The sequence below is a fragment of the Phocoena phocoena genome, chromosome 10, assembly GCF_963924675.1.
Source record: "Phocoena phocoena chromosome 10, mPhoPho1.1, whole genome shotgun sequence".
Classification (NCBI taxonomy): domain Eukaryota; kingdom Metazoa; phylum Chordata; class Mammalia; order Artiodactyla; family Phocoenidae; genus Phocoena; species Phocoena phocoena.
In genome coordinates, this window is record NC_089228.1 from 36,185,812 (window position 1) to 36,212,682 (window position 26,871).

At 61.1% G+C, this 26,871-nt stretch overlaps 1 protein-coding gene across 1 annotated transcript; it reads right to left on the minus strand.

Annotated features, from left to right (window-relative positions):
• Positions 1 to 4: 4 nt before the first annotated feature.
• Positions 5 to 26,758, minus strand: STAB1 (stabilin 1). Its single transcript, XM_065886441.1, has 69 exons — positions 26,678 to 26,758; positions 22,256 to 22,392; positions 21,799 to 21,914; positions 21,504 to 21,589; positions 21,363 to 21,432; positions 20,876 to 20,971; positions 20,495 to 20,605; positions 20,056 to 20,252; positions 19,692 to 19,822; positions 19,392 to 19,519; positions 19,027 to 19,106; positions 18,684 to 18,821; positions 18,405 to 18,545; positions 18,192 to 18,254; positions 17,780 to 17,893; positions 17,650 to 17,703; positions 17,331 to 17,411; positions 16,774 to 16,932; positions 16,318 to 16,380; positions 15,987 to 16,082; positions 15,650 to 15,736; positions 15,018 to 15,129; positions 14,378 to 14,564; positions 14,175 to 14,268; positions 13,906 to 14,064; positions 12,451 to 12,546; positions 11,809 to 11,904; positions 11,629 to 11,676; positions 11,326 to 11,456; positions 11,043 to 11,154; positions 10,554 to 10,631; positions 10,361 to 10,459; positions 10,160 to 10,258; positions 9,892 to 10,023; positions 9,522 to 9,650; positions 9,281 to 9,337; positions 8,800 to 8,883; positions 8,074 to 8,269; positions 7,855 to 7,950; positions 7,718 to 7,763; positions 7,536 to 7,612; positions 7,205 to 7,330; positions 6,947 to 7,020; positions 6,720 to 6,794; positions 6,333 to 6,455; positions 5,957 to 6,004; positions 5,667 to 5,744; positions 5,416 to 5,562; positions 4,848 to 4,988; positions 4,686 to 4,745; positions 4,222 to 4,398; positions 4,052 to 4,138; positions 3,769 to 3,918; positions 3,612 to 3,668; positions 3,324 to 3,525; positions 2,819 to 2,968; positions 2,625 to 2,729; positions 2,375 to 2,482; positions 2,101 to 2,294; positions 1,862 to 2,006; positions 1,647 to 1,780; positions 1,393 to 1,558; positions 1,207 to 1,316; positions 995 to 1,114; positions 759 to 908; positions 576 to 680; positions 355 to 501; positions 150 to 266; positions 5 to 61 (listed from the first exon to the last, which is right to left on the minus strand). The coding sequence occupies exons 1-69, from the start codon at positions 26,756 to 26,758 to the stop codon at positions 5 to 7; spliced, it is 7,710 nt and encodes a 2,569-aa protein (XP_065742513.1).
• Between the last annotated feature and the right edge of the window lie 113 nt (positions 26,759 to 26,871).

The window sequence follows — 26,871 nt, forward strand, 5'->3', positions numbered from 1 at the left end:
TGCGTCACTTGACCTCGAGGATCCTCTGGGTGTCAGGGAAGTCGTCCTCCAGGAGCGCGTCCTGAGGGGAGGACTGTATGTTTGTTAGTGGCTGGACTGAGACCAGGCCCCTGGGTCCCCTTTCCCAAGCCCCCAGCCCCCGCACTCACGTCAAAGGGCTCACAAAAGGCATCATGGCTACCAAAGACCGGGTTGGGGACAGAGACCAGGGTTGGGCTCGTCCCTTCCTGCCATGGGGAGAAGTCATCAGCAGCATCATCTTCCGCCTGGGAAGGGAGGTGAGTAGTGATAGGCCTCAAGCAAGCTCGGTGGGCCCAGACCCCACCAACCCCATCAGTCTCCAGCCCAGCCTACCTGGAAGGCAGAGAAGCCAAAGCCTGCGGACCTGCTTCGGGCACGAAGGTACAGGGCTCCGGCCACGAGGCCAAGGAGCGCTGCGGCAGCTACCACAGCCCCTGCGCCTGCTGCCACAGGTGGGGCCTCCGGGGCTACCACTGCCCGCTGCCAACGAGGAGAGCATCAGAGACCTGGCCAGAGCGGTCTCCTCACCCCTTGCCCACCCCTGGCCAACTCACAGGCTGTGGGGGTGCCAGGAGGGGGCTGGCCAGAGTGTGGATGATGCCGTTGAAGGCCACGATGTCCCACACAATGACGTGGCTAACCACAACTGCTCCTGGGACCTGTAAGGAGACCAGGGTCAGGCCCAGTGGGTGAGTGAGGGCTGGGGCCAGTAGGGGAGGGGCAGCCTCCAGACTCACCACAGGGGCCCGAGAACTGTTGTCAGGGCCCATATCACTGATGATGAGGCTGAGGCCCGAGTGGGCGGGAAGCAAGGTACCCTGGCTGGCATTGGTGCTCAGGAAGGTGGTATTGGAGGCGTGTAGCTCCAGGTCTGGGCCGCTCAGCGTCTGTGGGCAAAGCAGGGCCTGTTGGCCTGGGCCAGCTAGAGGGAGCAGAGTTGGGCCCTGCTCTCCCCACATCCCCTGCTACTTACCAGGTTGTCCATAAAGCCTTCGTTGACAGGGACGAAGAGTGTCTTGTAGGTGAGCTCGTCGTCCAGGAAGTCCAGGAAGTCGAGACCCCTCGGGGTGGCATTGGCATAACCCAGTAGCATCTGCGATGGTGGGGACAGGGTTGTGGGTAGGCTCTCTCCACAGGGATCCCAGCTGTACCACCCCCCGGTCCTGAGCCTGGGCCCCTGCACACCCCGTAGAAGGTAGAGAAGTTGGCAGTGGTGGCCAGTACATCAAGCAGCTTCCCATTGCACACGCTGGCCCCATCACCCACGAATCCATCACGGCATCGGCAGGCCACGTCTGCAGGAAAGGCAGTGAGTTAGTGGGTCAGTGGGAAAAGGCAGGGCAGAGAACGGGGCGTGGTGGGTGGCTGTACCTTGCATGCGGTAGCAGTAGGCGTCCCAGCGCTCCGACAGGTTCTCCCGGGCACCCAGACTGACCACGCCCACCTGACCATCGCCACAGTCTGCTGCCGGGAAAACGACGGGATGGGCAGCCGAGCCATTGGCCAGCCAGCCCACAAGGCAGAGGTGGAGGCCCAGCTGTAGGGGTACAAACAGATGCTGAGACCCAAGACCCAACTTAAGGAGCCCCCACAGGCTTGGCTCCAGACTCCTGGGCCCCGCGCACCTGCTGGGCAGCAGAGAGCTGAGGGAGTGAAGCAAGCACAGCTCCTTGGGCCCCACAGGCTGCCTCGGCCTGTGAGAAATTCAGGCTGTAGGAGCCACTGGGGGCCTGGAGGTGGAAGACACCGGCTCGTTTTTCTGTGGAAGGCAGGGATGCAATGGTCAGAGGGCCGGCACCGAGGTAAAGCCAGGGTGCTGGGAGAGGGCAGGGAAGCACACCCTGGAAGTGCAGGTCAGTGCACACAGCGTCCACGTGACAGGGTGGTGGCTGGTCCAGGCAGCGGTCCACGGGCGGCTCAGGCTCCTCCAGACACTGTAGTCCATCACCCACGTAGCCGGCGTGGCACGCACAGCGCCGTGTGTTCTGGACAGCAGAGCAGGTGGGCGCCCTTCAGGGACTGGGGCAGCCGCTCATCGGGGGGGCCCCCGCCCAGCTGCTTTGCTGCCCGCCTGCTCACCGGTCCAGTGCTCAGGCAGTCAGCGTGCTCGCTGCAGCCCCCGCGGTGGCCATCCTCACAGGGGTTGCGGGCCCGGCAGCTCCAGCCATCACCCTCATAGTCGGGCAGGCAGGTGCAGGTGACCACTGTGCCTACCTGGCTGCAGTTGGCATGCTCGCTGCACCTGCCATGCCCATGCTGGCACAGGTCTACCACTGGAGGCAGTGAGAGAGTGGTTGGACCAGGCGACAGGAAGGGAGGGGAGTGGGGCCTCCCACCTCACATTCCTGCTCACCTGTGCACGTGCGGCCATCCCCTTCGTAGCCCAGGCTGCACTCACAGCTGTGGCCAGCGCGGCACACGGCCTGGGATGCGCAAGGTGGAGCACACACAGGCTGCAGCTCTGTCCCCCGGGGCCCACCCCACACATCCAGGTTAGTGGCTGCCCTCCTAGACCCCCTTCCACCTCACTGCAGTTGGGGCATGCACTGGTGTGTGCAGGTATACAAGTGTGCAGGGTGGGCACAAGCACAGGGCCCACTCACCCAGCTGCACCTCACAGTGTGGCCCAGTCCAGCCCTCATCACAGAAGCAGGAGCCAGAGCCCCCCAGGCCCTCATCGCAGTGGCCATGGGAGGTACAGTTGCAGGCTGGGGAGAGGGACAGGCAGGATGGTGGCGGCACATGGGCCACGTGGATTAGGGAGCAAGATAGAGCAGGGTCGGGCAGGACAGCCTACCTTGGCAAAGGGGCCCAAAGGCGCCTGGGGCACAGAGTTCACATGCCATCCCGGCAAACCTCGAATGGCACCTACACTTCCCGCTGCCGCTCATGCCGTCCATACACGTACCGTGGCCATTACAGGGGCTGCTGGCACCCCCAGGGCAAGCTAGGGGTTAGGGTGGGAGAAGAGGTGGGGCCAGGGATGCTCATCAGGAGCCGCAGACACGCATCCCCAGCCTAGCCACACGGTCCATCCGCCACCCAGCGGCAGCAGAGGCTCTTGCAGAAGCAGCAATCCACCCAGCTGCCCACGCCCTGGAGAACACCCAGACCCCCAACACACCCCACCAGGTCCTGTACCATCTACACACCCACCCCAGCTCTTAGAGCATTCTCACCTGGTAAGATCCACTCCCCACCCCCAGCCCCTGACCACCCTGACACCCTTTCTGAGGCACAATGGCCAGAACTATGCCCTTGGCCACCTTGGGAGCTAGAGAAGCCAGCCTCAGGACACTCACCTCGGCACTCACTGCCATAGTGACCAGGGCAGCAGCTGGGCTTCCAGGTGGTGGTGACACAGTTGCGGTAGCAGCCCCTGCCCAGGCCTTGGGGCTGACCCCAGTGGCTGGGCCGGGCCCAAACACTGCGCAGTGCCAAGGAATGCAGCGGAGGAGACGTCCAGAACTTTGAGAAGTAGCGCCAGCAGGCCTCAGGGCTGCCCTGGGCCAAGAGGAATCGGGCTGCAAACCTGAGCTTGGTAGGCCCTGGGCCCTTCCCCCACCCCCACCTGGCTCCCAGCCCCTTACCTGCTCCCGTGAGCCCTCAGGACAGGGTGGTTCCAGCCCACAAACGCTGCAAACCTTCTGCAAGGAAGGGAGACCAACAAAGCAAGCTCAAGTGAGTGGACAGGACAGGTGGGCTTAGGCCCCTGCCTATCCACCTCTGGCCTGTGGGCTCCCTCACCAGCCACAGAGGCCGAGTCTCAAAGCGGTCACACCGGGCACCAAGGCCAGGTGGCTCCAGCAGCTGGTCGATGCCGTAAGCCAGGCCCCCCTCAAAGAGCAGGTGTCGCTGCACAATCCGGGCGTCCTCCTCTCCCACCGTGAGCTCACCCTGCAGGCGGAAGATGTGGAGTACGTGGTGGGTCACAGGTGTACTGCAGCACCCCCCCGCCCCGCCCCACCCCCGCCAGTGCCAGGGCCCCTGCCTCCTGCTTCCCTTGTTCGAGCTTTCTCCCCAGACTCACCGGCCGGGCACGGCTGCAGGAGAAGGAGATGGGGGTCCCATGCATGGTGCGCAGTGGGCCCAGGTTGGGCAGGTCAGATGCCAAGGCCTGAGCAGATGGAGCCACAGTTGGAGCTGGGAGGGCAGGCTCAGTGGCAGGCAGTGGGGACCAAGGTCTGGGAGTGCACCCACCTCGACGTTGCGGATCACGTGGCCCCGCACAATGGCTGCCAGCTTGTCACGGTGGTCTTTATGGTATAGCCAGACCTGGCGATCGGGAGGCAAGGCTTGCAGGGCGGAGTCTGTGGGCCACAGCATTGTGAAGGGCCTATGGAATGAATCTCGAAGCAGGGGCAGCAGGCCAGCCATCTGGTAGGATAGAGGTGTGACAGTCCCGTCAGAGGACGGTGGGCAGATGGAGGGGCTCCAGGGACCCAGGTGACCTTCCCACCAGCCACATTCCTCTGTAGCCATCGCAGGCCAACAGACACGGACATACATACAAGTTGTCAAGTATGTGGGCACAAATAAGCACACCCTTGTGCTCACTGGGATGCTCATGCCCACAAATACGTCCCTGTGCACAGAGGTGAGCACACACGTTGACAGTCGCCCGCATATACACACACTGAAAGGCTCACACACAGGAGCAGTACCGTCACAAGGCCACTGAAGATCTTGTAACCGAAGCTCTCCGCAGCAGCGGTGAAGTTTCTCTGGGGACAGGCGCTCAGTGAACAGTGAGGTCAGGAGGGGAGGGAGGATCCCAGGCCCCTGGGCGCCTGCCTTCCAGCTCCCCACCCGCACCCAGGTCATACCTGCGGAATCGGGGCAACGTCAGGCTCCCAGTGCAGCGCTTCAGGTGGCAGCAGAACACGGTCGATGAAATGCAAGACACCGTTCACAGCCTCGTGGTCGCTGCTCACCATGCGCGCGAAGTCATTGATGTATATGTTGCCCTGGGGGTGGGGCCGGGATTGAATAAAGCCAATTAGTGGGGTGCTCAGGGAGCTGTGGTGGGGCCTGAGGTGGGAGCAGAGCCTGGGTTGGGTGAGTCTTGGAGCAGGAAGTAGGCGGGGTCGAGGCTGAGGGTGGGTCTTGCCTCCAGCCCAGGGAAACAGCCACCCAGGGAAACAACCACCGGACTTGGCTGGTGGGAGCCGTGCAGACACAGGGCCAAGCTCAGAAGTCCTGAGCCCAGGACTGGCCCCGGGTAGTAGGTGGGGTCCGGGAACAGACTCATCTCCCTCTCATTAAAGCCGCCCTGGCCCTGGGAAGGTGAGAGGGTCTTAAAAGCATGGGGACAGAGCATAGGTGCGGGCCTTGAAAGCAGCTGAGTCCTTGGTCTGTGGACAGTCCATGTCGGGGACCAGGACCTGGGCTCACCTCCCTCTCACTGAAGCGCAGCGGGTGCCCGGAGAGTGTGGTGGCATAGCCCTCCTCTAGCAGCTCTTGGCTTCGCAGCTGCCGGCAACCAGCCACGTGATAGCGGAACACAAGCTGGCGATTGGCACGAATCCGGGCCAGCTCATCCTGGAGTGGGAGTCATGAGGGCACAAGGGTGCCCTGACTTCCACCTCTGCCCAGGCAGCGCCCACCCCCCAGAATCCCCAGCCTTGCTCCAGGGGCTGAGTTACCTGCGACAGGTTGGTCATTAGGTCTGCATGCGGCACAAAGATTGTGAAAGGCCCATCCCCCTTGAGCTCCTTGTATTCCTGGGGGGAGAGGGAAACAGCTTGGGTGGAAGAAGGGCAACCTGGGACCAACTCGAGGTTTCCACTGATTTTCTGGGAGAGACACAGACTCAGAAACCAAACCAGCCTGCCCTCTGACCAAATGAGAATATCATGGCCCAGAGACAGGTGGGATTTGCAGGTCAGAGAGGCCCAAGCTGGACCAAGGATGTGCAGGCCAGCTGGTTACTCACCAGGAGATGGAGGCTGAAGAATGAGGCATGCTTGTCCCGAAGGAGCTCCTGGATCAGGGGAGACAAGGATCAGCTCAGATTGTGGTTGGCCTCCATTCAGGGCTGGTGCCTGCCCCAGCACCTAGAGCCCAAGGTCTGGCCAGGGTAGAGATGAGGAAAGGAAAGCCAGGGTGGTCTGTGCTTTCCTGATCTGTGGGATCAGGATTGGTTTCATGGATCATAACTCGGTCATGCCTAGGTGGAGTCAGGGGTCAGGCTCAAGTCCTGGTCAGGGCCAGGATCAGGATCAAATTTGGGGTCTTAACCAATATCACGGGTCAGGCCCATGGGGGGCATTGCCAAGGCTCGGTCAGGGGTCCTACTTGGGCATCATTACCAGGCCGACTCGGGCACGGCAGGTGAAGCCATCACCCACAGTGTGGACTGCATCACAGGTACACATCCTCTGGCCATCCCCTGTGCTTTTGCACACAGCATAGGGGCTGCAGCCTCCATTGTTCTGAGGCAGGGACAGAAAAGAGAGGCATCAGTGACTCCCAGGACTGCTGCCCCAACCAGCTCTGGGGAAGGGGCCATGAAGTTCCCTGGCCAACACCCAAGGCCCTGTTTCCTACTAATCAGTCTGACTTGACCTTGACCCCTCAGTCAGAGCGCAGGTGGCTCACCCTTCAGAAGAACTCAGGACCCTGCTGGGGGTGAGGAAGGCTGGTTCCGGCCCCAGTCCCCTCCCCCTGTGGAACTGGGTGCGACTTGGGGGCCTGACCTGGGAGCAGGGGTCCAGGAGCACACAAGTCCGGATGCCGTCCCCACTGTAACCCTCGCGGCAGCTGCAGGAGACCTGTCCCAAATCCTAATCAGTGGGGCTGCTGGTACCCTAGAGTGGGCCAGCGCCCTGGACAGAAGGAGCACCCCTCCCTGGGCCTGGTCTGAGGAGGGCCACACCCTATGAGGGAATGGCACAGCCCCAGTGTCCAGCTCTCTTGTGCTGACCTGCTGGGGGCCGGTGGGGATACATTCGGCGTGCATGTGGCAGCCCCCGTGGTGGATGAGACAGCCGTTAACTTCTGGGGGAAAAGACATTGGGATGAGGGCTGGCCCTAGGCGGCCCCTCCATTCATCTGTCTGTTGAGGTGCTCATCCCCTACTCTCTCAGCACCCTCAGGCTCACACCTGTGTGTGCCCCTCAGCCCTTCCTAGTCTCACTCATGCCACTGAAGCCAGACCCCTGGTGGCGGACCCCAGCCTCACCCTGGCACAGCTGCCCATCACCCGTGTAGCCATCCAGGCAGGTGCATGTCCGCTGACCAGGTGCCACATTGGTGCAGTTGGCGTGGGGGGAGCAGCCCCCATGGTCATGGGCACAAGGGTCCACCACTAGGGGTAGATGATCCCAGAGTTGTGAGCAGTGGGCATGGGACAGAGTGGGGACAGGGGAGGAGGGCATGAGAGAAAGGAAAAGGTCGGAGGGAGGGGTAAGACCCAAGAGGTGACAGGGATAGAGACTGGACCTAAAGGGCATGGAAAGGGCTCTGTGGGGAAATCCACCCCCAAATGCCTCGGGGCATTGGTGTGCCTGGACCTGCACAGTAGATGCCGTCGCCCGAGTACCCCGCGGCACAGACACAGGCAGGGGCTGCAGCCAAGTCCTGGACGCAGCTGGGAGGGATGGCAACAGCTTAGTCTATGTCTGCCCAGTCCCTCCCCTGACCCTAGCCACCCCCCCCCCAACTTGCCCACCTGCCCCAGGCTGAGCTCACTCACTTGGCATTGGGGTCACACTTCTGTGGGCACTGAGGACCAGTGATTTCTAGGGGGTAGGAGGATGGTTCTGATCATGCTGACCCAGGAACCGCCTCCCCAGGAGTCACCCGCCTCTCCCCCTTGGGGCCACTCCTCACTCTGGTCACAGCGGAGGCCCTGCCAACCCACGTTACAGACACAGCTTCCGTCCCCTCGGAGCCCCTCCTGGCACAGCCCGTGGGCACAGTCACACACTGGGAGCGGAACGAGGCAGGACAGAAGTTACCCAGTGCCTGTTCTGTCCCTGCTGCGGCGTCTCCATGACCGCTGTCCTTGGCCGGCTTTCCCACCATTCCTGCCCGCCCCCAGGGCCTCACCTCCAGTGCAGTTGGGCCCGTAGCGGCCCAGCTCACACATCTCACAGGCCGTTCCGTGGAAGCCCTCGTGGCAGCGGCACTCCCCACTGCCCAGGAGCCTGTCCTGACACTGCCCGTGGCCCGAGCACACACCACCCAGACCCCCCGGGCACGGCTCACACAGTGTGCCGAAGAAGCCAGGGCAGCAGTCAGGCACCTGTGGGAGGGGGCACAAGGAGAGGCCCGGCACAGGCCAGGACAGACGTCAGGGGGCAGGGAAACGGCGGGGGTCGGGGGAAGGGCATCTTGGGGCCACAGAGCCACAGAGGAAGCGGACCCTCTGTCAGACCCAGAGAAATGGAGACTGCCTTCTACAAGCCTCTCCATGGCAGGGGTGAGGAAACGGACTCAAGGACGGAAAGGCCACACCGGACTCCACGGAGAGGGGCAGAGCCCGCCCCTTTGCTGCCCCCAGGGCTTGGTTGCTGGTGTCAGTTCTAGGCTGAGCCCCTTTCTCTCTCTCCCCAACCCCACTCCCTGGAGGCAAAGCTACAGAGACAAACACTGGCCCCTCTGACCTCAGACCTCTCTCCCCCTTCCGCCAGGCCTTTGCTTCCCTGGCTTCGTCATAGTCCTAGCCCTGCCTCTGCCTTTGAAGCCTAATCCCAGGCTCCTGCCCTGGGCCCCCACTCCCACCTCCTCCTCTCTGGTCAAAGGCTTGGGGCTGGGGGTTGCTTCAGGGCAAACCTGGATCTTCTTGGCACACGTGTAAGAACAGCCCCGGGAGAAGGAGTAGCCAGACCGGTAGACACAGCTCTTCTTGGGGGTGTCCTGGAAATAGGGACAAGCAGGAGGACTCAGGCAGTGGCTTAGGTAGGGGCAAGGCAGTGAATGGGGAGACAGACAGATTGCAGGTGTCAGTGGGTGAGACAGGTAAGCAGGATAGCAAAAGGGTCAAGGAAGGACCACGACAGATAGACCTGAGGAGGAGAAGGTAGGCAGGACTGGCAGCCCGAGGGTCACTGGCCTCAGGTTGCCAGTCTGAGTGAGGCCTCCTCTGGGCAGACCTGGACCCAGGCCTCCTGGCCTCTGGCAGGAGAGCCAAGCAGCCCACGCTGCTCCAGGTTCCCATGCCTGGGTGAGCAGAGCTGGGCCCGGGGAGCTCGGACACCTTGGGCACAGTGAGAGCAGGTGAAGCAGGGTCGGAATGTGCTGGGCCCTGCCTCACCTCCAGCTGGTAGCCTTGAGTGCACCGGAATTTCCGGGTGCAATTTACACATTTCTCCTGAAGGGAAGGAGGGCAGAGTGTCAGGCAGTCCCGAGGCGGGGGCTCCAAACCCACCTTCCCTCCTCTGGGGCGGGCTAACAGCTCTCCCACCCCTGACCAAGTGTCCCTCCCACCGGCCAGGCCAGCCAGAGCCTCCGGCTCTTAACTGCCCCTCTGCGCTCCCCAGGCCCCAGCCTCTTACCCGCAGGGCCTCTGCGTGGCTGTGCAGGCAGCGGCTTGAGCCCACCGTCAGGACCCCGGACAGGCCAAACAGTGAGCGGCCAGGGGCCTCCAGCACAGGGCCTTCCAGCGGCACGTGGTTCACCTCGGGCTGGGGGTTAGGGCAGGAGGCTGAACACCCCCCACCCCATCCCCACCCTCCCCTCAGGGGCTGCAGGCCAGGGAGGCGCTCCAGGGCTGGGGTAGCTCTGTGGACTGGGGGTCTCCCAGGATGGGAAGTCTCTGGACCAGAGGCTGAGGTACCCAGGTGGGGGAACTCCAAAGAAAAGGGGTGTTCAAGAGCAGGGTGCCCAGGGCAGGGCCTCCTGTGCTTCCCCCACCCCACCACCAACCTGGCCGCTATGGTTGTAGAAGACAAGCCAGTGCGTGGGGCCCAGGAGGGAGTTGCGGTGTCCGCCCCTGCGCAGGGCCTCTGTGGAAAGCGCCTCCCCCAGGATCACATGGTGTCGCACTACGTCCAAGTCCTGGAGGGAGAAGGAGAGGCTCAGGGGCTCCAGGACTCCAGAGCGCCCGGGACGGTGCGTCCCGCCCGCTGTGTCCTTGTCGTGGGATGGGAGGCTCACCCACCCCCCTCAGTGGCCCCTGTCCCGGTGATCTCACCAGGCCACTGCTGTTGGCCTGGGCCTCCAGAGAGTGGTTGGTTGGCACGAAGATGGTGTAGGCGGTGGCAGCCTCAATCTGGGGTACCAGCCTGTGGCGCTAGGGGTGGGTGCAGGCATCAGCGGTGGGCCTTCTTGCCCTCAGTCCTGACCCTGGGGGAGGGTGCCCCCATCCAGGACTCCCCACTCCTGCTGCCCTTACCTGCAGCAGCTCCCGGAAGAGACGGAAGGCAGGCACTGAGTCCAGCTGCTGCAGCAACCCCTGCCCCCCCAGCACATCCCCTCTCGGAGGCAGTAAGACCTGGCACGGAGCATGAGAGCTGGTCACCTTGCCACCACCTTGCCTCTTGGTATGACTAGAAGGTTCCCTGCACACACACCCCCTCCAGCCATACCTGACTGAGGACATGTAGGACACCATTGGTGGCAAGGAGGTCAGCCACGTCCATGCTGGCATTCTGCACCCAGACCCTCTGGAAGGCAACAGGCAGAGCTCAGGGTAGACAGGTAGACACTTAAGAGTGCGTGTAGCACCAACAGAGAGGCTGCTGGGCACAAGGCACCTAACCTGGCCTGGACACCCTCAGACTCAGGACCTACCAGATGGGCACACAGACCCTCACTAGGGCACATACATGAGGGGGCCAGGTGTGCACACGCAGACAAAGATGAACAGATAGATAAGCCCTGGCAGGGCCGTCACTATGGCCCAAAGACACCACCCAGCAGCAAATGTGTTCTGAGCACATCCTCTGAGCTCAGCCCTGGGCCTAGCAAGGGGACCCAGTCGTATCGCCGGGGACCCTGGGCTGGGAAGCCTATAGCCACTCGAGGCCCCCCCTTCCCTGTATGGTCCCCTCTTCTGCCCAAAGTTCACCACGTACCCCACTGATGTTGTGAATCTCCCAGCGTGCGGTGGGGCTCAGGGTGGCTACACTCTGCCCATCCAGCCGGGCCAGCTCCTCCTCAGACAGGGCGCCCTGGAGAAAATGGGCCCTGAGAGGGCACAGTTCACGGGGGCCATGGAACCGGGTTAGTGTAACCTACAGAGACCCCTGGAACTGGGCTCCACCCCAAAGTGTGGACACATGCCAGGTTGAGGACCTCTGGGGAGGGGCTGTGTCTCACACAAAAGCCCCCTCCCAGAGCCCAGACGTGGCAGCCCACCTGACCAGTTGCGGTAGCATCCTCGGCTGCAGCCAGAAGGCCTGGTCCTCAGGGCTCAGCCTACGGATGGCAGACTCCGAGGGCACCAGGGCTGTGACTCGGCTGTCAGCAGGAAGAGTGATGCCAGCCCCCTGTGCACATGGTGTCGGGGGGTGGGGGGGGACAGGAGGAGTGATGAAGGCAGCCACCACCTTGAGATCACTTCCCCCAGCCTCCAGGCCTGCCCCCCACCTCCAGCTCTTAGAGCTGTTATGTGGCCTCCTGGATCTGAGTCCCCAAGCCCAGCATTCCATCCAATCCTACCTTGATCCACTGGTAGAAGATGGAGAAGTGGGCATTTGCCTCCAGCTCCTGAGGGGAGGGAAAAAGCTGAAGTCACCAGTCTAGGGATAGACTTGAGCCCCCTCCCTCCATGACCCTGAGTGCGGCCCCACCCCCGGATTACACAAGAGGACTCCTCCCCGAGCACAGGAAACCACTCACCTGCAAGATGTCTCCGTAGCAGCTGAAGCCATCACCCCCGTAGCCAGGGGGGCATGTGCAGACCCGCTGACCTCCTCCCACTGCCCGGCAGGTGGCCTGGGGTTGGAGGGCAGAGAGACTCAGCACCCATAGGGCAAGCTGGACAGCACGCACCCTCCATCTCTCCGCTCACTCTGGCCCATCCTCCTGCTGTCCTCCTGTCCAGCTACGCATCCCTACCATCTGTCTCTCCCTCTATCCAGTCTGTATTCAAGCCGCTCCTTTGGTGTGCCTGGCCCTGCTCTCCAAGCCAGTGAGCATGTGACGTGAGCTACCCCAACCCATCCTGGCAGATGGGTCAGGGAAGTCCAGGGCTGTGGGAGCATCAGGGAGGCCCCGGACCTCCAGGCGAGGCCTGAGCTGAGGGCAGGAGGAGCTAGCCAGGCTGAAGGTGTGGCGCTGGGAGCACAGGACAAGGGTGGTGAGGGCAGGGGCTGGGATCTTTATAAGGAGGGTGAAAGCTCTGTTCCGTGGGCAAGCAGGTGACAGGGTTTGGACTTCAGGTTGAGAAAGATCCCAATCCTGACCAGAGACAGGGACACTGCTGCGGCCAAGGCCTACCCCTGAAGCCTCCCCCGGGCCTGGAGCCCCTCACCCCCTCACCAGGTCATGGCAGCCACCGTTGCCTGCCCGGCAGGGGTCAATGGGACTGCACACGTAGCCGTCCCCCGCGAATCCCAGCTTGCAGGTGCACTGGCTCTGGAGAGGTTGGGGAGCAGAGAGCCTCATCTCACCAGAAGCATGAAACCCTTTCCTCCTCCACAGCTCAGCTCCCGATGGGCACTCTCCCCTGGGGTGGTCTGCTTAGACCCCAGAGGAGCTTTTCCCAGCCCCACCCTTGGAGGTCCATGTTCTAGATGCAGAGGTTGAGGCCCTGAGGGGAGACTGGCTCTCAGGAAGAATCTGAGGAAGTGACGGCATTGGCAGGGGGGCATCCAGGAGCCTCGGGGCCTCTCTGCTCTCAGGCCTGGGCCCAGCCAGGCTGTTGATGTCTGCAGTGTGTGATGAGTGGGCAGGCTTTACCAAGACCAGCCCCAGGGACGGCCACTCGGATCCCCCTCCAACCCCGCCACTCTGCTTGGCTGCTCTGATCCTTCCCGCTAAATGCCAGTGTCCTTGGGCTTGTCCACACCTCAGGTGAGTGACTAGTGAGACTCTCCGGATCTCAGTTGCCCTTCTTTGCACGATGGGGGCATCTGCAACTGCTTATTCCACCCTCAGTTCTGAACTTTAAAGCTCCTGATGGAGTTCGCAGCTCCAGCTCTCAGGCCCATCTGAGTGTCACTGCTGAGGTCCCACGGCTGGTGGTCCAGATAATCATGGGGCAGGAGTCAGGGAGCCCCATGGATCCCTGCATAAGCCTGGGCCACACAGAGGCTGACCCTGAAGCAGCCAGGCCTGGCCTCCCAACTTGCATATTAGATTCTTCAATGCCAGCCAGTCCTCCGGCTCACCAGGCCTGACGTGCTTCACGTGGAAGATTCCAGATTCTGAGATCCTGTGACTGGAGTCTGAGACTCCAAAACTCCAAGAGCTGGATTTCCATGAGTCTAAAAACTTGGGGATGTCACTCACTTTGGGCAGCTGTCTCTTCTTGCTTTGCTCAATACTGAATTCCTAAATCTAGAACAGCAACTAGCATGTAACAAGTGCCTAGTGACATGTGGGAAACCAGTGAGTGGGTGAATCAGCTAACTGTCAGAAGGCAATGGCCCCAGTGGCCCGTAAGAGCAGAGAACTCATTGGTTCTCGGTTATGAGAGTCCTCATCCCTGAGACACAGGAGCCACAGTCTTCTGACTTGGAAAATGCTGCCTTGGACCGGCACTCGAACACGCCTTCCTTTAAAACTACTGCAACCTTCGCATTGCTTCCAGCACCCGTCCACTGCTTCCAGATTGTACAACTCAACATTTCAGAACTGGATTCTCATTTGCGTCTGAGGTTTGAGACCCTGAGCTTGAGTTCTTAGACACTGCTAGAGTAAGATGGGCTAGGGGGAAGAGTCCCCCAGGATGGAGACCCCCACCCTGCTCTCTCGAGGCCGGCCAAGCCTCACCTGCCCGGGTCCCACATAGCTGCAGAGGGCGTCAGCATGGCAGCCGCCTCGTACATCCAGCTCACACTCGTCGATGGCCACGCAGACACGACCGTCCCCACTCCAGCCCTTGTGGCACGTGCAGTGGTGGGTGCCTGGGGCCCCAGGGACACACTCAGCCTGTGAGAGCCACGGATAAATGACTCAGGGCTGCAGGGTGGCAGGCTGAGGGCAAGGGAGTCCCACCTCGAGCCCGTGGGTCAGGACTTCAAGGAAAGGGCCAGACTCACATTCTCCGAGCATCCGCCACGGTCTGGGCGAGAGCAGGGGTTGCTGGGTGTGCAGGAGAAGCCATCACCCTCAAAGCCATCGAGACAGAGACACCTGGGGGTGGGAGATGGTGAATGAGGAGCCTCCAGTAAGCCTCTGAAAGCTGTGAGCAAACTGACAAGTGCAGTCACAGACGCAGCAGAGAGGAAGCGCACGTCCTCACCTGGCAACATCCCCCTGGTTAACGCAGCGGGCATGCGGGTGGCACTGCTGGGCCTGTTCTGTGGGCCCACAGTTCCCTGTGGACTCGTTGCAGAAGCGGCCACTGAAGCCTGGGGCACATGTGCCACGCTGGCACACCCCCCCACTGCCTGGACGGTTGTCACATAGACCGTGGACACAGCCGCAGTCTGCAGGGAGGAGATGGAGCAGGGAAACTGAGGCTGAGGCAGGGCTGGCTGGGAGCCAGGATGCAGTTGGGCAATGCTGGGAATGGGGCAGCCGGAATAGATTTGACTGCAGGGTCAAAATCAGGTCATCCCAGACTCGGGAGGGAGGAAGAAATGAGAGGGGGGCATTCATTGCTTTCAGTCACCCTATTCTAGCTGCCCTGCTCCCAACACCACCATCGGAAAGTTCTTCTGTATGTCTGACCTAAATCTTGCATGCTTTAGGTTAAACTGTGGCTCTCTTCCAGGCATGGGTAAAAGAGACATCTACTCTTGTGTTTCCAAAACCTTCTCCATAACCTCTGGACTGAACCCTTCTTCCTGAGGTTCTATTTCCCTTCTTGGGAGTCCCCAGTCCCACTTCCAAGTGACCCTTTTTCTCCCTGGCAGGTGGCCTAGGCCAGGATCACCCACCTTGCCGGCACTGGTCTCCATGCTTGTTTGGGTTGGAGCAGATGTGGCAGGCGATGCCCTTGTAGTCTGGGAAGCAGAGGCAGGCCCCACTGCCCTGGACCCCATCACTGCACTGGGGGTGGGCAGGAGGCAAGAGCAGTCACGGGGAGGGGATTGTCCACATTCTCTTCCCTAACATCCCTTCTCTCCACAGGCTGTGAGCTCCTGCTCCCCCTAGAAGACCTCCTGCTGGAAGAGACCTTCCAACTCACTGATGCTGCCAAAGAACTAGCCCCTAAAAGGCACCTGGCCCTGGAAGCTTCATGGGTGACTTCTGCTTAACCTAGAAACACATAACTCCTGTGCTCCTCCATAGCCAGGTGCTAAAGCAATCATGATATTACAAAATGGCAAAAATACAACACACAAAAAAAACTATTGACAAATAGCCCTTATGAAAATAGATGTAACAATCTAATTAATTGATTCTAATTAAAATAAACATAATTTGGTCCAACTTCCACTGCCTCGATGTGAAGAACCCAATACCAGAGAGAGGCAGGCTTTGCTCAGACATACAGCCAGTCACCAGCCAACTCAGAAAGGAGCCCCTATCTCCCCCACCCCTCACTCCAGGGCAGGAGGGGACTCACGTTGCCTTTGCCATAGCAGGGGTTGGAGAAGCCCCCAGGACACTGCACACAGTCAGGCCCAAAAAACCCTTTGCAGCAGCCAGGTTTCTGTAAGAGAGAACACATCTGAGGGTCCGTCAGGAGCCACGTCGACCCCCTGGCCCAGGTTGCTTCTGCTCCCTGGTGCCATGTCTAGAGCAAGCGGGTGGGCGAGGCCCCTCTGTGACACCTTTTCCACCATTAGGATGCAGCACAGCTCTCTGAGGATGGCAGACCACCCAGCCCCAGCCTGGGGGCTTCAGAGGAGAAGCAAGTGTCCCAGATCCCTAGGGAGCAAGTGCCCCATGCCCAGGCTCACCAGGATGGTCTGATTGCAGTAGTGGGCGCAGCCCTTCTTCAGGACGTTCAGCCCAGTAGGGTCATGGATGTAGACACACTCCTCAGGGGAGATGTCCTGGGTGGGCCGTGCCAGGCTGGTCAGCAGGCAGGGGTCTTGGGCCGGCCCCCTTCACCAGGCAGCCCTGGTCGAGGGACCTTGGCCCCCTGGGCCCGGCACCTCCCCTGTCAGTGGGGCTGAGCCTCCAGGTCCAGCTGAGCCTCCCAGCCCCACTTCCCCACCCTGACCCAGGGCAGAAACCTCACGGGGCACTCAGGAGTCAGCCCTGAGAGCTGGGCCAAGGGATGCTCACCAGCTTCACGCTGTTGGGGGGGCACATGCTGGTGTTCAGGGCTTGGCAGTCCACACAGGAGCCCTAGGCAGGGTAGGGGGAGGAAGGGAAAAGGGTTAGTCATGGTTTATTTAGCAAACCCTAAGAAAGAGGCACTCAGCCAAGGCCTGAGGTATGAGAGTCACCACAGGAGGGCCAGAGGATGGTGTTCCAGGCAGAGGGAAGAGCAAGGGCAAAGGCCCCGCAGCGGGAGACCTCAGTGTGAGAGCATCACAGATTTGGGCAGGGAGGCTGGGAATAGGGCTGTAGATGCGTGAGTGACGGCAAAGGGACCATCAGGAGGACTACTGAGGGCTGGGTGTGGGGCGTCCAGGTGAAAACTGGGGCCTGTGCTCGAGCCCCAAAGCCACCCACTCATTTGAGGAGAACTTGGAAGACGACCCCGACCCAAGCAGCGCTGGGGTCCCTTGCGCTTACCGCCACGACCTTGTGCTGCTCTTCGTTGCAGAGCTTGGGCAGGATGGGCAGGATGGTCGGGGGCAGCAGGATGCCTTCCAACATGTGGATGACGCCGTTGGCAGCCAGCACGTCCACTCTCCGTAGGGGTACCCCCTCAGGTCCCAGCAGGATGCGCCCCTGTGGCGGAGCCCAGCATGCATCCTTGGCCCAGTCCCCACCCCTGCACTCAGCACACCGTCAGAAGCCCAGCCTGCCAGCCACCGCTTCACCCGCTCCCTGGCAACATCTCTTGCTCTGGCAGAACCGCTCCAGCCTCTGCACCCTGACCCACATGGTTTCTGTCACGTGGAGCCCCTCCCCCTGCCCATGTGCTCACCCTCCTCCTCTTTGGAGCCCTCCCAGCTTGTTGGGCCCCAGGAGAGGGATTTGATCTGTGCCTGCTCCCATATGACCCTCCACCAGGGCATGCCCACCGCAGGGCTCGGAGCACGAAGCCAGGTCCAAAAGAGGCTTGACACCTGGCTGGTCATCACCAGCCCCTCCACCGGTCCATCCCTGGTGCTCATGGAGCTCACCTCCTCCGAGATATTCACAGCCAGGACCTGATTTGCCATGGTGAGGACCCGGCCCTTGGAGATGAGCTTCTCAACAGTCAGCTGGGGTGGAGAAGAGAGTGGCCTTAGGCCAGGCACTAGCCACACCTTGGGGCCACACCCAGTCCTGCCCAGGTGACTCGCAGCTACCACCTTGGTCCCCAGGCTCTCCTCTGTCCTGTAGAGTCCAGATGGGCGGGGAGGGGAGAAGGGGCCCCCCGGAAGACCGGAATCTGCAGACAAGCCCTCTGACAGCCCATTGGCAGGTGTAAGCCAGCCACCCTCCCAGAGGACCTCTCACCTGGCCGTGGCTATAGACATGGTACCTCACCAGCTCCTGCAGTTTGGAGAGACCCTGGCAGGAACGAGAGGGCTTGGCTGCTAGAGGCTCTGAGCCTATATCCCTGGCCCCTTCTCCCCGACAAGCTTACCGCTGTGAAGAGGTAGACCAGGCGGCCGTCCCGCAAGCCGTCCACTGCCTCATTGCTGGGGGCAAAGACTGTGAAGGGCCCAGGGCCATCCAGGAAGGAGGGCAGCCCACAGTTCTGTGGCGGTGAGAAGGAGTCTCAGGGGGTTCTGTGGCCAACCCTTACCTCTAAATCCTGCCTGGGCCCTGCTGCCCTTGGTCTGCAGGGAACACCCACCAAAAGTAAGTGGGTGACATTGGCAATGGGTTCATGCTACCACAGAGCCTCAGGATTCTGCCGGGCAGGTTCCAGGATTGGGGTGTGGGCCAAGGCCTGTCCTACTCCAGAAGCCCAGATCGCTGTGGGGCAGATTCTGGGTAGTGAGGGGTCCTGGGACAAAAGATCAGATGGGCGAGGACCTTTTGCCCAGACTCACCTCCAGGATGGTTTCAAACCGGGTGAAGGCCTCAGTGGAGGCAAGGATCTGGCCGATTGTCCTCTGTAGGAAGGGATGAGCATGAGGGCCCCAGAGGGGATGGAGCTCTGCTCCAGCCCTGCCCAGAACTGCCCCGCCCCCCTCTCCGAACTCAGTGCGGGTCAGAGGCCACGCAGGGGCACAGGGCGGGGGGAGGGGAAGGCACTAGCTTACCTTGGGGTCCTCTGGGAGCTCTGGTGGGGGCTGCCACCGCAGGGCAGTGACCACGTGGAAGACGCCATTGGCTGCTGGGTAGTTGGCCTTGTGGATGGTGAATGTCTGCTGGGGCTGGTCTTTGTACTTGTAGGTGTATTTCTGCTGAGACATGAGACCTCTGGCTCAGACTCCAAACACCCACCCCTTGTCCTGAGGCTCTGTCCCACCTCCACACCTTTTCCCGGGCTGTTTCCCACCTATGACTCCTCTGGTCCCCGGGCTGAGGTCCCTGCTTACCCTGAAGCGGCCGAAAGTGATGGTGATCTCCTGTCCAGCCAGCGTCCACCACCTGCGTGTAGGCTGGGTCCCTGACTCCTCCAGCATGTGCTGCCCTGCGATGATGTGCTGTCTGCAGAGCTGCTGGGCAAGGGATGCCTGTGGGCACAAGGGGACAGGGGTGCCGAGTGGGCCCAGGGCAGGGCAGGCAGTCCTCTTCAGGGACCGTTGCCCAAGCAACGAGGGGACAGGAGGCCTCCCAGGCCTCAGACCCCTAGAGTGTGCACTGGGGACACTCTCAGGGCCCTGAAGCCTAGGGCAGGGTCCAGGGAGGAGGCCCACTCCTCAATAGGCAGGGGCTCACGTTCATGGTCCTAGAGGATATGGACGGTGCCAGCACGGTGAATGGGCCCGATGTGCTGAGGATCTCCCGGCAGCCCTGGTCTGGGGGCAGGAGAGGGTGTATCAGAATGGGTCTGGGAGGCCCTCAGCCATCAGTCCTGGGTTTTGGAGAGTTGAGGTGCGGGGGGGCGGCGTTGGGACTAGATCTAGGGTAAATGGGGACATCAGGATCTGGGGGGGTAGCTCCCACCTCCATCATGCACCCCACCACAGTCCATTCTCTGCTTCCACAGCTCTTGGGCAGAGAAATAAGGCATCTCTGGAGAGTCTGCCAAGGATGCTGGGTGCAAGGGGCGGGGTCTCAGGCGAGTGGCGGGCGTCACACACCCAGCATGGCAAAGGCGACTCTCAGCCGCAGTAACGTCATGCTCGTCTGGCTAGCCTTCTGCACCTCGTGGAGCAGGTGTCCGTAGCAGGCACGCCCATCTCCCACCTCGCCGTCCTTGCACACACAGCTGGGGGCATGGGTAGAACTGGTCAGGGCGGGGGTGTGGCCAGGTCCCCCTCCTGGCCCTCACCCACCAACCCCAGAGAGCCCTTGAGGTACACACGGGCACAAACTTGCCCCTGCCAAGCCCACCCTCTCTGCTCTGGCCCTGGTGCCCAGCCCAAGGTGCCTGTGCTCACCTGGTCTTTCCATCAGGGGTCACCTGGCAGGTGGCTGACCGGTCACAGGAGTAGGGGAAGCAGTAGGCAAAGCAGCCCGCGGAGGCATTGCGGTTGGTGCTGACCAGGCCTGGCTTACATGAGCAGGAAGCCTGGCCCACCCGGGAGGGGAGGGAGGGCGACACCACATCCGTGAGAACCGTGGCATCTGCCACACCCACAGAGCTCTGCTGGGTCCTCACAGCCACCAGCCCAGAAGCGGGCTGTCATTCTCTTCCCATTTAACAAATGGGGCAGCTTAGGCTCCTAGGAGGCCCGCGATTGTCCCGCAGCCCATGCGAGCTGGGGGACCGCAGGGCAGGCCCAGCCCAGGGCCCCAGCTCACCTGGCCTGGCCTCTTGTACAGACATAAGGTGGAGTTGCTGGGGCAGCCGCCGTTGTTGGTGGTGCATGGATCCTGGGGCAGACATACCGTTCCGTCCCCATGGTAGTTTTCAGGGCAGCGACACTGTGCCTGCCCCCTGGGGCTCACAGAGCACTGGGCAACTGGGGAGCAGGGTGACGGCTGGCAGGGGTCAGGGGCTGCCGGGGCAGTGGAAAGAGCCCAAGTGAGACGAGCACCCAGGAGGCCCATCTCCTCCATAGCCTCTATCCAGGTTGGCCCAGGGATGGGGTGAACAGGCTGATCTAGACCTTGGGGACAGGCCCTATTTCCCTCCCTCAGGGAGAGTTCTCCCTCCCTGTAAAAGGCCAGATCGTACTTGCTGGTTTAAAAGGATGCTCACCCTGAGCTGGGGCTCCTAGCCTCTAGATCCCAGACTTACCTAGGCATTCGCCGCCCTGCTGGGTGTGGCCAGGCAGGCAGCTGCAGGTAGGGGTCTCTGCAGAGCACTGGGAGTTCTGAGGACAGTTCAGGGCCTGGCAGACCGGGAGCTCTGAGTGGAGAAAGGAGAGTTATCACAGCAGCTCAAAGTCCCAGGTTGGGAAGGAACACAGGAGCGAAGATGCTATGCCAAATTTGCTGTGTGACCCTGGCCAGGGCCCCATCCTCTCTGGGCCTCTGGGCAGTGAAGGTTTCAGATGACACCCCCTCCCCCGATAGAGGCTGCAGGCAGAGGTCCTGCTGAGGCTCAGGCCCCATCCTTCACCCAGTCAGCCTTTCCTGCTCTGGCCACTAAAGACTGGCTACCCCAGCAGCTGCTCACCTTGGTCACAGTGGGGTCCAGTGAATCCAGCAAAGCACAGGCAGCTTCCATCCCCGAGTGGCCCATGGCGGCACACGCCATGCACACAGCTGCAGACTGGGAGGGATACACACAGACAGGTGGGACCCCAGCCTCAGCCAGGGGCACACAGGGACGTCGAGTCCCTGCCCTCTGCATCTCCAGAACTCAGCTCCAACAGGCACAACCTCAAAAATACAGAATTGTGGTGCAGGACCAGAGGGGTGGTGGGAGCCCAGGGCAGGCACCTGTGCTAGCTAGGAGGTTCAAGGAAGGCTTCCTAGAGGAGGCCTTCAAGAACAACATGTGCAGGAGCTAGAGGTGTAATAAAGCAAAGCTCATGTTCCTATAAGGGATGTGTGAGGCTGAGCAGCTGGGAGGGAGTCTCGTAGGGGCTGGCTGTAGGGACCAGGTCCCCACTGGCCCCCAAGTGGACATCGGCCCCGCCCCCTGCCTGGCCAGCACTCACCTGACTGGCAGTCAGGGCCGAAGCGGTTGGGGTCCCTACACTCCTGGCAGGCTGAGCCACTGAAGTTTTCCTGGCAGAGGGAGGCACCAAGTCAGTGCAGCCCCTCCACTGCCCCCCACCCCAGCCCCACCGGGCCCTTACCTGGCACACGCAGGTCCCGTTCCTGTCTATGCCATCCAGGCAGGTCCCGTGGCTGTTGCATGGGGTCTCAGCACCCCCAGGGCACTCTGTGGACCACCCCCCCCCCCCCAGAACTCAGCTCTGCCCCAAGAACTCTCAATTTACCTGACCCCAGCAGCTCTGGGCAGCCCCAGACTTGGTCCCTCCCCTGGGGCAGCCAGAGCCAAGAGGCCCAGCTGTCCATTAAATGAGCCAGTTGAAGGGGAAGGCAGGCGGGTTGAAGCATGAGGAGCAAGGCTGGGACCCTCCCCCATACCATAGCATTGGGACCCCCAGTAGCCAGGGCAGCAGGCCTTCTGCACCACATCCTTCGAGCACTCCATGCTGCAGCCGCTCACAGACAACAAAGAGTCCCCCAGCTGGACCTCGTACCTGGGGACCAAGGATGGGCAGGGTGATGGGAGGGGCTCCCCCAGCAGCCTCCAGCCCAGCCTCCCCACACTGGGTTCTGTTACTCTTGGTCCCCCGACCCCTTCTCGCCTGGCCCTGAGCTGAACACAGGGCCTGGTCCATAGTAGATGCTCAATAAACAGCACTTGCCCTGCATTCTTACTCCTTCCTCCCTGCTTATCTCTGTCCCAATGGAGGGGCCAACAGACATGTGGATGAATGAGTCCCTGCCCTCACTCCCCAGGCCTGCCAGGCCCTCCTGGTCCCCTGCCATCCCACAGGATACCCCTGGAAGCAAGCAAGGGTGGAGTGGGGGTCCGCACCGGCAGTCCTGTGAGATCTTCTCCGGGAACTCCCGAAGCCAGCCCGAGGGACACACCCGCTTCTTGATGGCAGGGCACGGGGTGCAGGGTATGTGAGTGACAAACCTGGTCTTCATGTCGCAGCGTCTGGACTGTACCTGGGCATGGGGGAGGGTTTGGAGTGAGGGACCTGAACCCTGCACACAGCCCTGACCCTTGATCACAGCGAGGCCTAGCACCCCTCTCCAGGCCCTGGTTTCCCACCTGTTCATTGGGGAGGCAGTGAGAACAGGGAAGGCCCTGAGTGTGGGGGAAACCGGCCTGTCACAGGCTGTCCCTGCCACAGTGTGTCTCTATGTCCACAGCCACACACCTCTGCCTCTGCCCGGGGGCCTGGAGGCACACCCAGAAGCCTCAGGGTCTCTGCCTTCTGTGGCCCTCTTGTTCCACCCTGGGTGATTCAAAGGAGGAAGCTGAACCCCAGAAGGGTGGCCCTCGCCTGTAGCCACCCAGGAACTTTAACCTAGACTCTCAAGCTAGTGCTCATTCACCCTTTCATTTAAACATAAACACTAAATGACAGGCTGACACTGTTGGGGAGGAGAACACGGTTGACGCCATCCTCCATCCCCTGGACACAGGCAGGATGAGAGCTTCAGCCATGCGCCATGGGGCTGGCCCTCCAGTTGTCACTCTGCTCTGAGCACGTCCCCACCTCACTCCCAAATGACCCCCTCGGCCAGCCCAGGGCCCTCTCTGGTGCCCTGCGGTCAGAGACCCAGCAGCCAGACCCATGCCCGAGGCCAGCCCGTGTGAGCAGGCGTGTGGGAGGGGGTCTGAGTTTGGGCCAAGCAGTCACATTCCCTGAGCCCTGGTCCAGGCCTGGCCCACAGCCCCACACGCCAGCCGGGACCCAGGGGTCCACTGCCCATCACTGGATGGGCAGTGCTGGGAGTGAGAGAACTGAGAAGACCCAGGCTGGAGGCCCAGGTGGCTTCCTGGGGAGGTGACAATTGAGTTGGGACCTGAAGGATGCATGAAAATTGGTCAGGGTCACTGCTCCTAGCAGAGGGGACAGGAGAGGCAAAAGTCACGAAGTGGGAAGAAGCAAACAGCCATGTGTGATGAGGCAGAGACACACAGAGACAGGCAGAGAGGAGGCTGGAGAGGGGCTGGGGCCAGGCCAGGCCAGGCCAGTGAGGGGAGGTAGAGTCCAGAGCAGACCCAGGACTCGTTTATGTTTTAAATGGGCCCTCTGGCTGCTGCATGGAGAACAGAGGTGGGGGCAGGAGAAGAGATGGTCACCTGAGAGCCAAGAAAGCCCTGGGCCTGCAGTCCACTCGCTGGCCTGTCACACCTCCCCCAAATCCACCATCAGTGGGGCTACCATTATGGCAACAAAGTCCCAATAACCTACAGCACTGGCCCTGGAGAAATGGAAGCTAAACTCTTGGTTGTCAATGGGAGAAAAGACCACAGCAAAGTGCATTTTGATGAGGAGAGCTTTCAGGGGCTTGGGGGGGCATGGCCTAGAGAAGCTGAGAAGTTCTCATCTTAAAAAGTGCTGAAATGTATAGCTGATTCACTTTGTTATAAAGCAGAAACTAACACACCCTTGTAAAGCAATTATACCCCAATAAAGATGTTAAAAAAAAAGAAAAAAGTGCTGAACACAATGTGCTCCAAAAGGGAGTAAACCCAGAACATCTCTTTCCTAGAACACATCACTGATGTGTGGCTCTCAAAGCCAGAGAAAAGGAGAAATAGTGCCTCAGTACTTTCTGGTGTACATGAAGGTCTCAGGGCCTCTCCCAGCTGCTGTGATTTGGCCTTTTCCGCTCCTGCCTCTGTGGTCTGCAAAGAGGGAAGTTGATGCAGGCGGCCTCAGCCCGAGCTGTGGGGCTGGATGTTGTGGTCTCATTCCCCAGCCTGAGGCTCGGTCTTTGCTGAGCCAGGGAGCGACTAGGAAGTTGGGTAATTTCAGGGCCAGGCAGCTGCTGGCTCAGGGCAAAGGCTCTGCAGGTGGTGGGCTCCCCTGAGGGCCACCTGGCCAGCCAGACACAGCTGCCAGCATCAGCGCAATGGCCCAGGGACCAGTTCTCAGAGCAGCCCTGGATAAGGGCTCAGGGGCAGTGAGAGAGCACTGTCCTCACTCTTGGGCAGAGGGGGCGGTCCTGTCAAGTGGGGGGTGAGTCACAAGCACGGGAGGAAGCTGGAGCCTTGTGGCTGGTGGTGGGGTGGACACTCATTCACGAGCTGTTGCATCTGTAACTGTGTGCTGGATGGATAAACCAGCGGACAAGTCACACTTCTCTCTGGGACCTCACCGGAAGTGGGCATGCAGGCCCCCTCTGCCTGGTGGCGTGGAAGGAGCATCAGCCCCAGCCGACAATCTCGCCACTGGTCCCGTTGGGTGGAGTGAGGCTGGATTCCAGCCGAGTGCTGAATCAGATTCCCTTCTTCCCTAGGGCACCTCGGGACCCGTCTGAGCCAGGCGGGTGCTGCTCCCCTCCCTGTCCTAATCCAGAACTGATTTTGCAATGTCTGCATCCCATAGAGACACTGCTGGGGAAGTTGAGGAGACACGAGGTGTTAGCCTGTTGTGAGAAGGTGGAAGAAGTTCCCCCAAGCTGGGGTCCAGGGCCCAGAACCCAAACTCCCTCAGATGGGAAGGGACCTCCCAAACTACTTCCCCCTGCCCAAGATCAATGCTCCTCTCCCTTCAAACCCCAGCTTGAGACCACAGGCTTCACCTGCACCAGCATACACCTAGCAGAGGAGGCACTTGTGAAAGACTTGAATAGACAGGTGCTAAGCCCCGTCCTCCAGGAAGCCTTCTCTGCCTCTACTGCCTGAACCTTCCTGTGTTTGAGTTCTGCTCCTCACTAGCTATGTGACCCAGAAGTCATCCCTTCCCCTTAGAGCCTCGGTTTCCTAATGTTTACAGTGGATCTCGTGCTACACAAGGTGCCGGTAGTGCTGAGGGACTGAGGGTGAGTGAGAGGCCAGCGTCGCTGCGTCCCTGACAAGAACCCCCAGGGCCCTCTTCCCTGGCCCAGGAGGTCTGAGCCCCAGCCCCAGAAGGCAGACTTAGAGGTGGTCTGTGACAAGTAAAAACTCCCAGGCTGAGGCCCCTCATAGACCCCTGTCACAAGAACATAAGGAGATGGCCTTCGAAATTCCCTTGCATTGTACACATGGGGAAACTGAGGCAGGGAGGGAGCAGGAACCACCTGAAGCACAGCCTGAAACCCTTGGCTCTTCCACCATCACTGTCACTTTTTCAACCTCAGATCTGCCCGTTCCCAACCCTGACTTGGCCCTGAAGCTGGTGAGGCCCCTCACCAGACCACAAGGCCGATGAGAGCAAGCCCCAGGGTAGCACAGGGCCTGGGTCTCTGTCCTGGCTCTGCCTGGCAGTGGGATCCTGGGCAAGTCCTTTTCCTCTCGGGACCTCAGTCTGCCTGTTAGTGATTTGGGGACACTAGCAGCTGCCCCAAGAGAACTTGGCCTCACAGGAGAGGGTCCTTCACCTGGAGGCAGGCCCCAGCCAGGTGACTCTGTCTCCAGGCCTAGGGTGGGAGGCTCTTACAGAAACTCCAGTTGGGAAAATGTCCCTACTATGGGGCTTGGGTGGATCTGCAGACAGGCATCCCAAAGGGGGCTTGTGCACGTGGACCTGACAGCCACACACTGGGACCGTCGGCTCCTCCCTCATGGCCAGAGGGGGAACCGCAGATGGCGGTCTGGAGCGTGGCTCTGGAGTTGGACCAACTTGTCTCTATCATCCTTGGGTTTTGGCTTCCTCAAGCGGAGAATAACAGGGCCCACTGCTCAGGGGCTGGGATGGCTTGAGGGGATGATGCTGGGTGTGCCCAGGGCTGTGCACTTGAACAGCAGCTCTTAGGCTTGAGGGCCTTATTGTTGGCTGCTGTTTGCCCAGAGGGACTGGGGGTGAGTAGACCTCATTCTGCCTCTGGGCACACACACATGCACACACACCCAGCATGCCTACACATGGTCCACGTGAGCCTCTCAGTTTGTCAGCCCTGCGAGGGTTGGGGGTGATCACATCTCCCATCCCCAATCCAGGGCCACAGAGACACCGGGCCTCAGTCCGGGCAGGGGGATGGGCCTGGCTCTGAATACCCTACCCTCAGGCTGGGGAGACCTGGGACGGCTGCCCACACCCCCCGGCTGGCTAGCCGGACACAGGTGCAGGCTGACACATCCCTGCCACCCCAAGCAGCGAGACACAGACCTCAGCCTGGGGAGGTGGGCACAAGAGCCCAGCCCCCTGTCCAGCTCAGAGAAGGTCAGACAAGAACCAGCTGCCCTGTGTGTCCCCAGCCCCGTGCCTGATCCATGAGCACTCCCTCCCTGCTCCTGCCACTGGCTGGGAGGGCCCGGATGTCATGTCCCCCGCGACCGGCTCACACTCACCTTCTGCCCCCCGATGAAGCTGAAGCCTGCCAGGCAGAGGACCAGGAGGCAGAGCAGGAGGTGGTCCCGAGGCCCTGCCATGGCTGGTGGTGGCTGGCGGGCACGCTGTCCAGGACAGAACTGGGGCAGCCGGCGTGGAGAATGAGCTCTAGGAAGCAGGCACAGGGCGGGCAGGCAAGACAGGGAGGGCGGGC